This window comes from Callorhinus ursinus, unplaced genomic scaffold (genome assembly GCF_003265705.2).
Source record: "Callorhinus ursinus isolate GAN/ISIS: 27379988/994484 unplaced genomic scaffold, GSC_fseal_2.0 scaffold3, whole genome shotgun sequence".
NCBI classification, from domain to species: Eukaryota; Metazoa; Chordata; class Mammalia; order Carnivora; family Otariidae; genus Callorhinus; species Callorhinus ursinus.
Genome location: NW_027397065.1, coordinates 15,366,552 through 15,379,997, shown reverse-complemented (window position 1 = coordinate 15,379,997; position 13,446 = coordinate 15,366,552). Strand labels below are relative to the sequence as shown.

Here is a 13,446-nt window from a genome sequence, read left to right as displayed (position 1 = left end):
TGATGTAAAAATCCCATATCACTTCTAGCCATATCCCTTTGGCTGGAACCTGTTTACATGGCCACATGTAGCTAAGAGCTGGGCATAATACCAGTGAAACCTGGAGGACAGTTAATATACTACTACAGGGCAAACAAAATGGATACTGGGTGAGTGGGGAGGAGCAAGTAGACAACATAAACATGGTACAAATAGAAATGTTATTTTAAAATAAATCACTCCTATCATACTAAGAAATTCATGGCTTTCATTTTTCTGAATTTTCTTTCATTTCTTTGTATGTATTCATAATTTGTACATTTTGGTTATCTTAGTATTGGTATTTGGTTTTGTCACTTATTCTTCTCTGCGCCTCAGTTTATTATATGAAATTGAAAGGATTAAATGAGAACCCAGGATCTGGCACATAGCACCAATTAGTAATCATCATGTCTTCCCTATTTTTATTAAGGAATTTATATTGAAAATTCTAGTATATCTGTAGGTTTAACTCATAGGCATTTTACATATTTATATTTACAGTTATGACATTCTGAAGAACAGCTAAAGTAGTCCTTGAAGTAATGATTCTGATCTTGAACTCAGGAAAAAGACCCCCCCTTTTTTTATTTCTAATAGCTGTCAGTGTTGAATTCCTACAGTATATCAGACTGTATGCTTTACATCTCTTTTAATCTTCACGTAATCCTTAAGTATATTTATTGTTCCCATGTGGCAGAAACTTGAGGCTTGTCTAATGGGTGTACATATATAAATAAAATTACAATGAGAAGAAGGAGCTAGAAAGCTAGGAAAAAATAAGTTAGGGTTGATTGAACTTCAGAGCACTCATCAGGTTAGCTCTGAATTTTCCCCATAAGTATCTTTCAAAAATTCTTTCAGAATTCCCCCAAAGAAGTCCTTTTGAATGGTATTGACTCTTAAATAATAATCAGGGAGGGAACAAGGCATGAAGTGAGAATTTAGTATAATATGTTTGTTCCTTAGAATAATAAATACATTTCTTTATGTATTACTGGGTTTGTCAGGCATACAACCTTCTGTTAATATTTCTGTGGAAAATCATTTTACCTTTTATCAATGTATTCTATAGCTTTCCTCCCCTACCTTCTCATAGTCTACTATATTTAAATACTACTACCAGTTTAAAAAATTTTGAAAATGATAAAGTAGGGTAATGGTATATACCAGAAAGAAAATCTTGACGTCCTAGGGACAAAAGAAGAAAATAAATGAATACATTATTTAATGGACTTAAAATGAGAAATCATTGATGTAAACCTTTGATACAGGCAGTCTAATTTATATATAATGTTTGAAGACCCAGTCTTTTTTTCTTTACTGCTATTGTTTGAGAGGTTCTTTTTATTGCTCCTTGGTACTTCCACACCCACTCCAATAACTCTTTCTTTATTCCTCCCCCCCCATTCCAATAACACTTTCTTGGCTTTTTCAGTCTATTCCATCCCTTTATCAGGGCCAGTTTCTTCTTTTGCTGATATGATGGTAAGGAAAGCAGCTGCTCATTGTTACCATTTTCTTAGAAGATCATTCACTATTTTATTCATTCTTCCCTTATGTGCTGTTGCAGACATAGTTTCCAATTTCTGTGATAAAAAAAGCAAAAAATACTTGAACATTTTTTTTCCTGTAATATAGAAGAATCTTTGTTTATTCACTTGAGAATATGTTCTCATCTACCCATTATAGGTCTTGGTGTTTTCTTTAGTTTAAAGGATTGATTTGAGTGGAGAGTTGAGAGCAGAACAAGGAGGTGTTGCTATTCTGTCATGCGAGGCTGAGCTAACATAGACTCTCCTAAAGTAAAGTGCTTCCTATCCACAAACACATGAAAATCCCTAAGAAAAATTGGGAAAATGGGCAAAAAGTAAGTGTACTGCTAAACTTCAGAGAAAACCTTCATGTGCCAGAAACAAAAGGGACCTTGAAGTCAGCAGTAAGTAAGCTCCAAGCAAACATGGCAGTACAGGGGATATTTGGAGGGATACAGCGTCTCTGAACAGGAGGCTGAGGTTGGAATTGAAATTAAGTATTTGACTAGGGAATTAGGTCTCCTTAAAGTTGGGACCCCAGAAGGCTTGCCTCCTATGGAAAGAATCTAGAAAAACTTCCTATGTGTGCCTTCAAGGACACTTTTTGTTGTTGTAAAGATAAATTAGAATATAGTTATGAAGCTATTTTGAAATCTGAAGAGCTATTAAATTCTGTCTGGAGTAAAATGAGAGAAAGGGCCATAAGAACCAAGCAGATAACATAAATGAAGGAAGCTGTCTGGATATAAGATACTTGTTTGGGGGAGGTGACTAGTGAAGATCATACAGAGATATGGTGATTATATGCATCATTGTAAGGAACCAGTGCTACTTGGATATAAATAATTGTGACCATGTAGGAAATGGACCTAGTATTTAGTGTTCTAGATATTCTGATTCTTCAAAATTATTTTCCCCATAACAATTTTAAATTAGGTGACTTAGAGAAAGGAAAAAACCAAAAGAAGAAGAGTAGAGGTAAAGAAACCAGGAGGAAAGAACAAGAAAATTGTGAAAGATGTAGGCTTATGATATTTTTTAATAAAAAGCAGAGAGATGGTAGTTTTAACTGTTTATTAATTCACATGTTTTTAGAGTCAGAGTTCTAGAGGGTAGAGATAGATTTAAGTAATAACACTCCTATAATACAACTACCTTATGTTAAACATGTACTGATAATTGCCAGGCACCCTGCTAGGTATCTTATGTAACCTATGGAGATATAGAAAAACTCAACTGGAGATGTGAAGGATGAATAGAGGAGGAGTACTAGTGAAGAGTACAGAAAAGTTGCAAAAATAGTACCAAGAAATTCTTTGTATATCTTTTGCCCAGATTCACTAATTTTTAACTTTTTGCCTTTATACGTATGTTATCTATATACATGATACATTTGTAATACATATTTATTTTTCCTGAGTTTTTTAAGAGCATGTTACAAAAATCATGCCCCTTTAGGCATTGATACTTCAGTATATATTTTCTAAGAACAAAGGTACTCTTTTACAGAAGCCATGTATAGTTATTAAAGTCAGGAAAATTTACATTGATACAATACTTTAATCTTTGTTATTATTCCAGTTTAGTCAATCGTCCTAATCATTTTTCAGTACAGGGTCCAATCTAAAATCACATACTTCATTTGGCTGTCATGTCTCTTTAATCTTCTTTAATCTGGAACACTTCCTCTTTGTTTTTATGACATTAGCATTTTGAAGATGATAGCCTAGTTATTTTACAGAATATATTTCTCAGTTGGGGCTTGTCTTATGTTCACTTATGATTAGATATAAGTTATGCATTGCCTACCATATGCACCTCTGGCTGGAGTACTGTGTAAGTGGTGATACATCTTTCTCAAAGGTATATCTGGAGACTCATGTTGTCTTCCTGTCCCTATTGATGATGTTGTGATCATCAGGACAAGGTGGTGTCTGGTTTTTCAACTAGTTTCAAATTTATCTGTTACACTAAAAAGCAATTTCTGAGAAGCTACCTTGAGACTGTGCAAATTTCTACTCATCACACTCTCTCCTTAGATTTAGCATGTCTTGATGATTCTTGCCCAAACCAGTATTTTCTATGATGATTGCAAAATGGTAATTTTCTAACACTACTCTCCTGGTCACATTAATCATTTGGCATTCAGAGCCCTATCAGAGCCCTCCCCTGTCTTTCTGCCTGTCTGCCTACCTACCTACTTATCATCAGCATGGACTCAAGGATTCCTGTTTTATTTACTGGGTAATAACCTTCTTATGGTCTGTTTTGATGCTCATGTCAGATGTGGCCAATGAAAGCTTCCTCAGGTTAGCTCCTGTGTCCTGTTTTGGTTTTTTCTCCTGTTCTTTTGACATGCCCCCATTTTTACTTTTCCTTCCTTCCTTTCCAAGTATTTTGCTTTTTGGCATAGCAAGATAGTTTAGGTTCATCTTTTATTTTCCTGTTCCTAGAATCTGCCATTTCTTTTTTTTTTTTTTTTTTGAGATTTTATTTATTTATATGAGAGAGGGGGAGAAGCAGGCTCCCCGCTAAGCAGGGAGCTTGATGTGGAGCTCCATCCTAGGACTCTGGGATCATTCCCTGAGCTGAAGGTAGACGCCTAACTGACTGAACTACCCAGGTACCCCTAGAATCTGCCATTTCTTAAAGGACTCTCAGTTCATATAAGTGTGGAATAGTACAAAGCTATCAGGATCTGGGCACTATGTGATTATAAATTTAACACTTCAAAGCAGGTATTTTTACATTGGTTGATAAATAGCAATTCAGAAGATACTCTGCCATAAATACAAAAAGATACATGCAAAGGGCCATCATTATGTATCACTGTGGTATCACAGGAATGGAAGCAAAGCATGTTCATCATTGAGGGACAAGTTGAAACTGTGATAACTGTGATGTATCTACAAAATGGAGTATGTGCTGTTGCATTAAGGAAGGGGGAACATACCTACTGCTGTGGGAATGATCTCCAGAATACAGTGTGTGTGTGTATATATATACATATATATATATATATATATATATATATATATATATATATATATATAAAACATGTAATAGTGTAAATATGTTAATGATTATGGAAGAGGAGATAACAAACGTATATTCTTACTCATAATTTGCTTATATTGAAAAAAGGGAAAATAAGTTTAAAACTTTAAAAAAGAAGTATAGGGGAGAGAGGACATAATGTAGAGGAGACAAGGACGCATAGTGGATTTTGACTAACTTCTGTATACTCAGGTTGGACCCAAGTAAATAATAAAACAAGGTTAAATCGAGATGAATAAAAAGCAGTCTCTAAAAGGAAAAAAAAGCAAATGACCGTGTGGAAACCAAATTGGCGGCTATATAGAAATAAATTATTTCAGTTGACTTTAAAACAATAATTTGCTTCTAGTAGTATTCCTGAAGGACAAAAAAAATTATAAATCTTGACATTTAGTAATCATATTGTTAATAACACAGGTATTATTTTGGAACTATTACATAGAATCTAAGATAGGCAGTAATTTTGTTAATGTCATTTGTAATGTCAAAACTCAACCCAAGTGATATTATAAAATAAAAATAAAAACCCTGCAAATTTAAATTGGAAATGCTAGTATAAATTCTTAATGTATTATCTCTAAAAGTATTTATCCTAGGTCATTCCATTAAAAACAGTTTTTTTTTTAAGATATTATTTATTTGTCAGAGAGAGAGAGCGCGTGTGCACAAGAGGGGGAGCAGCAGGCAGAGGGAGAAGCAGGTTCCCCTCTGAGCAAGGAGTCCGATGCGGGACTCTATCCCAGGACCCTGAGATTATGACCTGAGCTGAAGGCAGACACTTAACCAACTGGGCCACCCAGGTGCCCCTAAAAACAAAATTAAAAACAGCGACCAAGCCTGTACTTAGAGGCTCACTTAGTACTCAGATTGTAATTTAAGTTCTAATCTAAACTTAGAAGTAGGGCTTTTTGATGAAATGCCTGAGTTACATTCTGAAACAAGAAATATACAAGATGAACCTGGTTCTTCTCGTCAGACCAGAAAGTAAGGAAGCTATCAAAGACTACTTGAGTTCTTGTCAAAAGGACTCAGGAACTAATAAAGGGTTTCCTGTTGGCTAAAGATGGGACAATTTGAACATCAACAATGATACAGTGGATTAAAATTCATCTGATAATTCAAATCCATGAGTTCATGAGACATAAAAATTATTGGCTGACTTTGAAAGGATGCATTTAACTCTCAAAACTGACAAGGCAAAGAAATGAAAATGGCTTTCATGTATGAACTGTACCTTAAGGTTAACAAATATGAAGTTTCTCATTATAAAAGTATTCCAGGGGCACCTGAGTGGCTCAGTTGGTTAAGCGACTGCCTTCGGCTCAGGTCATGATCCTGGAGTCCCGGGATCAAGCCCCACATCGGACTCCCTGCTCAGCAGGGAGTCTGCTTCTCCCTCGGACCCTCCCCCCTCTCATGCTCTCTCTCTATCTCATTCTCTCTCTCAAATAAATAAAATCTTAAAAGAAAAATATATAAAAGTATTCCACCTATTAATGAAGAAGTTATATAATGGGTAAATAAAGCAAGATACAGCACCATTTTAGTGCCTCTAAATAAATAGGTGATAAAGCCATCATGATCAATGGCTGCTAAAAACATTAGATAGAGAGCTTGTAGGGAACTGCAGTGAACAGATAAGGTGTTCATAGCTTAACCTTAACCTCACTCAAAAAGAGACAACCAAACTTAAGTTTCTTCTGATAGAAGTCCATAACAACTGAAAAAATACTCTCCCTAAGAAAAGCTGAATTTTAATCCGAGTCTCTTGATCTAAGAATTTACAAGAACTATAAGGGCTAGAAAAATATGTTAATACCACAGGGTTACAGTAAGTGAAATCTGAAAAAGCAGAAAAAACTACCTAATTTCTTCCACAAAATAAATTGCAAGAGAAAACAAAGAGGAAAAGGGAACTGTCCAATTAATGAAGGAGACTTAGAGAAAAACAAATACCATATGATTTCACTCATATGTGGAATTTAAGAAAATAAATGAGCAAAGGATAAAAAGCAAACCAAGAAACAGACTTTTAACATAGAGAACAAACTGATGGTTACCAGAAGTGGTTTGGGTGTGGGGATCGGTTAAATAGGTGATGGGGATTAAGGAGTGCACTTGTGATGAGTACCTGGTGATGTTTGGAACTGTTGAATCACTATATTGTACACCTGAAACTAATATCACGCTGTATGTTAAGTAACTGGAATTTAAATTAAAAAAATGAAAGAGACTTAAAAAAATATAATTCAAGGGCAGTATGTGAACCTTATCTGGATTCCTATTCAGTCATTCCAGGAAACGAAATCATGTGACTTAATGTTTAATTTCATATTAAAATGATTTCATATTAAAATTCAGGAGTAAGTGGTATTTTAGTATATGTGCTGCCGAAGCGAGCACTGAGTAAGTGGTATTTTAAAGATATACTGGTATTGTGGTATTTAAAAATAGTGTTGGTTTCTTTTTATTTGTAATACTTAAGTATTTATGGATAAAATTTTAAAATGCCTGAGATTGTGTTTGGGAAGCTGGATTATTTGAAACAAGATTGGTAAGAGTTGATAATTGTAAGGCAGGTTTTTAGATATATGGTAATTCATTATATTGCTCTTTTGTTTATATTTGAAGTTAAATATAAAAACAAGCCTGACAAGAGACTTTAATTTGAATTGCTATTTTATTTTTTAAGTGTTGTATTCCTATTTAATTTACCCTCAGAAAACAATTTTATCAAAGTACCCATAAACTTATGGTGGGTTTTGTTTTGTAAATTGAGAAAGGTAAGGAAAAGAATACAGTGTTTCTTTATTGTTAATGTGCTAGTGGGATTTAATTTAATTAATAAAGGTAATTCTTAAGTAATCTCTTAAGTGACTTTATGTTGTATAGAAGATCATTGGTATTGGTTGTTACCTAAATAAATAAAATGTTAGTTGGAGCTCAGCAATATTTCTTGTAGGCAAATTATATTTGTGAATTTTATACAAGAATTTGAAGCCATATATATCTTTGATTTGTTTGTTTATATGTACATCCATCCACCCATCACAGATGCTCTTCATTTGGTGTTCAATATACAAAGGACAACAAGTAAAAATCCCAACACTCTAGAAACATATAGTAGAATATGAAAGGTAGGATACCAAAAACACCAAAGAAAACAATACTACAGTGTTCATTACATAGTGTACTCACAGCCAAGATAGTGGTATGTAATAATGTTTTGGAAGTGCTGAGGAAGGATACCTCATTTAAGGTTGGATTGAGAATAATGGAGTTAGGAGAGAGTTTTGGAGAAATGCCTCTGAGATGAGGCTCAAGTAGGAATTACATAGTAGGGGAAAAAAAGAGAAGTACTTAAGCAAAAGCAGGAAGTGGAAAGAGAAACTGGCTCTCAGAATTCTAAGTAGTTTGCCATTGCTAGAACTAAGAATTTAAGTGGGAAACTGGCTGGAAATAGGCTGGCAAAGACGAATTCCTGAAAGCCCTCATAGGTGTTTGCACTTTGTTATAGAAACACTGAAGACTTATAAAACAAAGTTAGACCATGCCCAGATTTTTATTCTGGAAAGAGCATTTACAGCAGTGGGCTGAAACAATAAGAGGTTTTTCAACAATTTTAGCTCAAAATTTTATGTCTGAATATAGATTTTTTTTCCTGAACCTGTGTTTTTCCTAAAATTTTTAGGATTTTCTTTTTTAAAAAAATTGTTAAACATTTACATGTTTTGAATCTGAGGACTCATTTAAAACCTTGTTCCTTCTACTCTTCCCTCTATTCCTCCTTCTGTAGATAACCATTTTTTAAATTAATTGTTGGTTTATGCTGCCATTATTGCTATTTTAAAAATATAGGCAAGTATGTATATTTTTCCCTTATATAAAAGAGGCATACTATAAACATTGTTTTGTATCTTGGTTTTTTTGTTTTGTTTTTTACTTAACTATATTCTGGAGATTGGTCTGTGGTAGTATGTAAAATATTTCTTACTTAATCTTTGTATATTCTTAATCTTACTAAGAACAACTAAATACTTTATACTTCCAATACATAAGGTAAAGATATTCTGTAATAGGTCTGTGTCATTACAGTAATCTAGATTCAGGCTGTTTGCTTTAATCTCCAGCCAGAACTACTACAACCTAAAGAATATGAAGGGAAAGATTCCTCCTTTCACTTAGAGTTTTGATTTATTAACAAAGAATTTTGACTAGCCATTCATCTGGAATGACTAATCAAGACATAATCAAGAATACAGGCGTATGATAGCCCCCCAAATTCAGTCGTTCTTATCTACCTATTTTTCGAGTATCTATTAAGCATCCTCACCTGTGTACAGTTCTGTGGTTAGGTACTCTGGAAAAAAATAAACGATATCCTCAAGAAGCTTACAAGCAATTTCCCTTTTCTACCATTCGCACTTTTTTCTTTGTTGTATATGCAGTGCTCCTCATACACCTAGATCAATTACCTTAAAAATAGCGCAGAACAACATTTATTGGTTGACATGACTGTCTCTCCATACCAGGTTAGAGGTTTTTTAATGGTAAGGATTTTGTATGCTCTCGGTCTTGCCCAGTGCCTAATACACAATACTGTCAGTGAAGTTTATTGAGTAAATGAAAGTGGATTAAAGGAGAAATAAAATTGTATGTCAGGAAAAATATCTTCTCTTAGTATTCTTGCTGAAATTTCTCTGAAGGGACCGAAGTGAAATATGGTTAAGTGGGGTTTGTTTATTACGAGGCACTGTGCTGTTTTTGGATCTCTGAACCATGTGATCAGCAGTTAAAAATTGTGGCAAAAGTGATTGAGGGGTGCCTGGGTGGCTCATTTGGCTTCTGACTCTTGATTTTGGCTCAGGTCATGATCTGAGGGGCAAGAGATTGAGTCCCCAGTTGAGCTCCGCACTCAGCAGGGAGTCTGCTTAAAGATTTTCTTTCCCTTTTCCTCTGTTCCTCCTGTCACTTGCATGCACGTGCTCTTTCTCTCTCTCTCTAAAATAAATAAATAAATCTTTTAAAAAAGTGATCTTGATATCATATACTTTAAAAGGCAAATTTTTGCTGTTTCTGTGGATATTTTATTCTACTCGACTTTAAAAATATACGTTTGCATTTTAATTTATATCTAACTTCTGGAATCAGAAGTCTTTCAAACTTTTATGTCTGTGTTTCCTTGTGAATACTAAACTTGCTCTAGAAAAGAAATTTTATAAATGAATTACTTTTAATAGTGCAGTCTATTTCCTTAGAGTAATACCTCCATCTGGTGGTATTTCTGAAAATTACAGCAGAGGACATGAAGCTTGAGTTTAGCTGTGTATACATAAACTACATTACCTGTTGTTTGTGATAAAGCTAAGTGAAATTACATCAAAAGCTGAGTCAAACGTGTGTGTAAAGAATTTAATGCCCTAGTTTTCAACAATTCACACGTAAACACTATGTGAACAAATGACCTTGGGAATGATAGTAATTTACATAATCACCTGTTTAGGCCAGACCATTTCTAGGCTACTTTGGACTGAAAATTAGTAATGGGAAAAAAGGTGGTTTCTCAATGAACAGGTAATTGCTTTCACATGTGGTATACAGAGGTTAGGAAGGATTGTGAGAATTTACTATTATTTCAGATTTATTACTGTGGAACCGTGATAGATTCAGTGATACTCTTGGCGAAGCTATTAAATTGTGTGGGCTCAATCCCTAGGGCCCCGGGATCATGACCTGAGCTAAAGGCAGATGCTTAACCAACTGAGCCACCCAGGCACCCCTTTTCAGAGCTTAATTTTAATAAATCACTTTTCCCCAGAATGGTAGAACACAGATATAATTTAAAAAACAAGTAAAAAACTACAAATTTTTTTCTACCTGACTGTGAGAATTTTCAGCACATTAATCCTTTTCTTCACACAATTTCTACATTAGATTTCCTATAGTTAAATGGCCTTTTAAGGATAGCGACTATGGCTTCAATTTCTTGTTTTCCCAAGTTTCTAGCCCAGGATTCTGTGTTTGATAGATTTTGCTTATTATCTTGGAGGAAGATTGTGATCTGATTCCTTATGTTTTCACCAAAACTGTACTAAAGCTATCAAGTAAGTCATTTGTTATAGATTAACATTCTTTTTTTCTATTTGTTTGGTTATGGAATGTTGAAATATGAAATAAACAAGAATTAATGATTTGGGGATTTTTGCTGACTTTTAAGGAAAATTAAATTCCTAATAAATTTTGTTTGAAATCTGTTTATTTTCAAATTGTAGCCAGTCGGATGATGATTCTGGGTCAGCTTCAGGCTCAGGATCTGGTTCAAGTTCTGGAAGCAGTAGTGATGGAAGCAGTAGCCAGTCAGGTAGCAGTGACTCTGAATCTGGATCTGAATCGGGCAGTCAGTCAGAGTCTGAATCAGATACTTCCCGAGAAAACAAAGTCCAAGCAAAACCACCGAAAGTTGATGGAGCTGAGGTAATAAAGTATCCTGAAAGATAGATTTCTTGTAGTACTACTTTGGGAAAATTTATAACATTGGTTTATAGCATTCTTAATCCAGCTTTTAGAAGACATTAATTTTAAACATTAAAATTTACTTTCTCAAACTTGTAGTTAAATATCTGGACTTGATTGGCTTTGAGGAGAAGCAGTCAAGCAAGTACAAAATAAACACTTTCTAAGGCAGAAACTGAGTTTCATAAATATTCATTGTCTCATGGATAAAAATTAAAGGCTTTGTAAGGTCTTTCTGTTAATCTTGAGTGTCTGATCTCTACAGATCTTCAAAGGGGTACTTTATTGCTAATAGCAGGAGAATCTAATAGAACTTGCTTCCTTGAAGATACTTGGTAGAGTAGGCTAAGGGTCATTCTGTTCGAAAAAAGCTACTACAAGATTTACTAAAACCTATCTGTACCTCATAATGGAATACAGTAGTGTTACTTCGAGTACCAGTCATGGTAAGATCTTTGGGCCAGAGTGTATATCAACACACAGATTCTGCCATGGAGAAAATCTTACTGTCTAATAAATAAATAAATAATAAAAGTCAGTTGAACTGAAACTATACTTAGTGACATAGTTGATTTGTATTCTGACTCAAGCTCTTCATCTTCACCTCACATCAGTTAAAAAACCAGGCAACCAGTTTTCAAATAGCACTGGTGTCACATATTGTCACTTTGTTTTTTGAAAATAATATTTAACACCAAAGAATATATTAATATTGTTTATGAAACTCAGCACACCATAAATTTTTTATATGCAACTAAAGCTCAGAATTTTATTTAATTGTCATAATATTGTATTACACATAATGTGAGTACAGAAAAGTGTCTTAACTTAGTATTTGGAGGCAGTGATAATGCTGTCCAGTAAATTAACTTTTTTTCAGTTTTTTCAAGATTTCAGCCTTCACTGGTTATATTTCTGTTGCAGTTTTGGAAATCTAGCCCTAGTATTCTGGCCGTTCAGAGATCTGCAATGCTCAAGAAGCAGCAGCAGCAGCAGCAGCAGCAGCAGCAGGCTTCATCTAATAGTGGATCAGAGGAGGTGAGTTTTCACCGAAAGTTGACATAATGCCCATTTAACTGGGTGTAGGTATTTATGAAATTATTACAAACAGTAAGTGTTTTGAAAGGATGAGGAAATAACTACATTTAAGTATATGTATCAAGAGCCTTGAAATATCAATATGTTGTTATCCAATAATTCTACTTTTAGGGATTAATCCAAAATAAGCAACAGACACGTGTACATTTGCTCATCACAGCAAAACTAGAAATAAACTAAATGTGAATACTATGAAAATATACATAGACAAACGTGTCTATTAAATCAGTATAGAAGATGAATAGCAAGTCGCAACATCTTTTTAAAAGAATAGGCCATAGCTTTAAACAGTATAGTTCCTGTGTACACGTAAGTACACCAGCATGTGTGTTTGTGCAGAAACATTCAGAAAGAACTATATCAGAAACTGTCTAATGGGGCAGAAAAATATTAAATCAAAATTTGAATATACCAGTAATTACAATTCCTTTTTGAGGCCATACTAGGCAACAATAATGGTTTCTAGAGATGGTAGATTTTAAGGTGTTATACAAAATGCTGACATTGTGATATTTACCTAATGTCAATGACTGTGTTATAAATTTGTAATAGAGATGTTACTAATTATGTGTTAATGGTACAAATATAACAACATGGGAACAAAGCTTTATAGTTAGCATTATTAGCATTTTAGCAAAGTGAATGTCAAATAGTATGACAAGCAAAAATTTGATACCATGGTCAAATTCTAATCATTAATAACATTAGCTTTGTTTTTTTCTTCTTTGTAGGATTCCTCCAGCAGTGAAGATTCTGATGACTCATCGAATGAGGTCAAAAGGAAAAAGCATAAAGAGTATGTCATTTTGTTCAACCGATCACTTTCATAGCAGGAATACCTTATTGATGTGTTACTTTTTTTATGAAAAACTGTCAAAAGTAGACTTTTGTAAATTCTTTGTTCATGGCATCTTATTAGGTTAATTAAACTATTAATCTTTAACATTTATCTTTCTGTGAGGACTTGAGGTTTTTGTGCCACTTGTTTATCTTCTCTAACCCCTCTCTCCTATGTATTTTTAAATTCCAGAGATCTACTTGGTCATAATATCAGAAAATCTTAATAACTTGGGAAAACTATGTAGAAGTGTAGGGACCAGTGGAATTTTGGGTATTTCTGTTAATTTATGTTAATAGCTATCTTACTATTCATCTGCACATGAAATTTGCTTTCTCCGTAGAACTCATTTAGAAACTCAGTATAATTTCCTAAACATCTTGACCC

The 13,446-nt window shown here is 34.0% G+C and overlaps 1 protein-coding gene across 4 annotated transcripts in view; it reads left to right on the top strand.

Moving 5' to 3' along the window:
* CHD1 (chromodomain helicase DNA binding protein 1) overlaps positions 1–13,446 on the top strand; it is a 72,064-nt gene that overhangs the window by 14,106 nt on the left and 44,512 nt on the right. For all 4 annotated transcript variants that reach the window (XM_025866840.2, XM_025866838.2, XM_073888545.1 and 1 more), the window contains exons 3-5: positions 10,883–11,084; positions 12,048–12,161; positions 12,953–13,017. In XM_025866840.2, the coding sequence (XP_025722625.1) occupies positions 10,883–11,084; positions 12,048–12,161; positions 12,953–13,017 (381 nt within the window). The remainder of the gene's footprint in view (positions 1–10,882; positions 11,085–12,047; positions 12,162–12,952; positions 13,018–13,446) is intronic.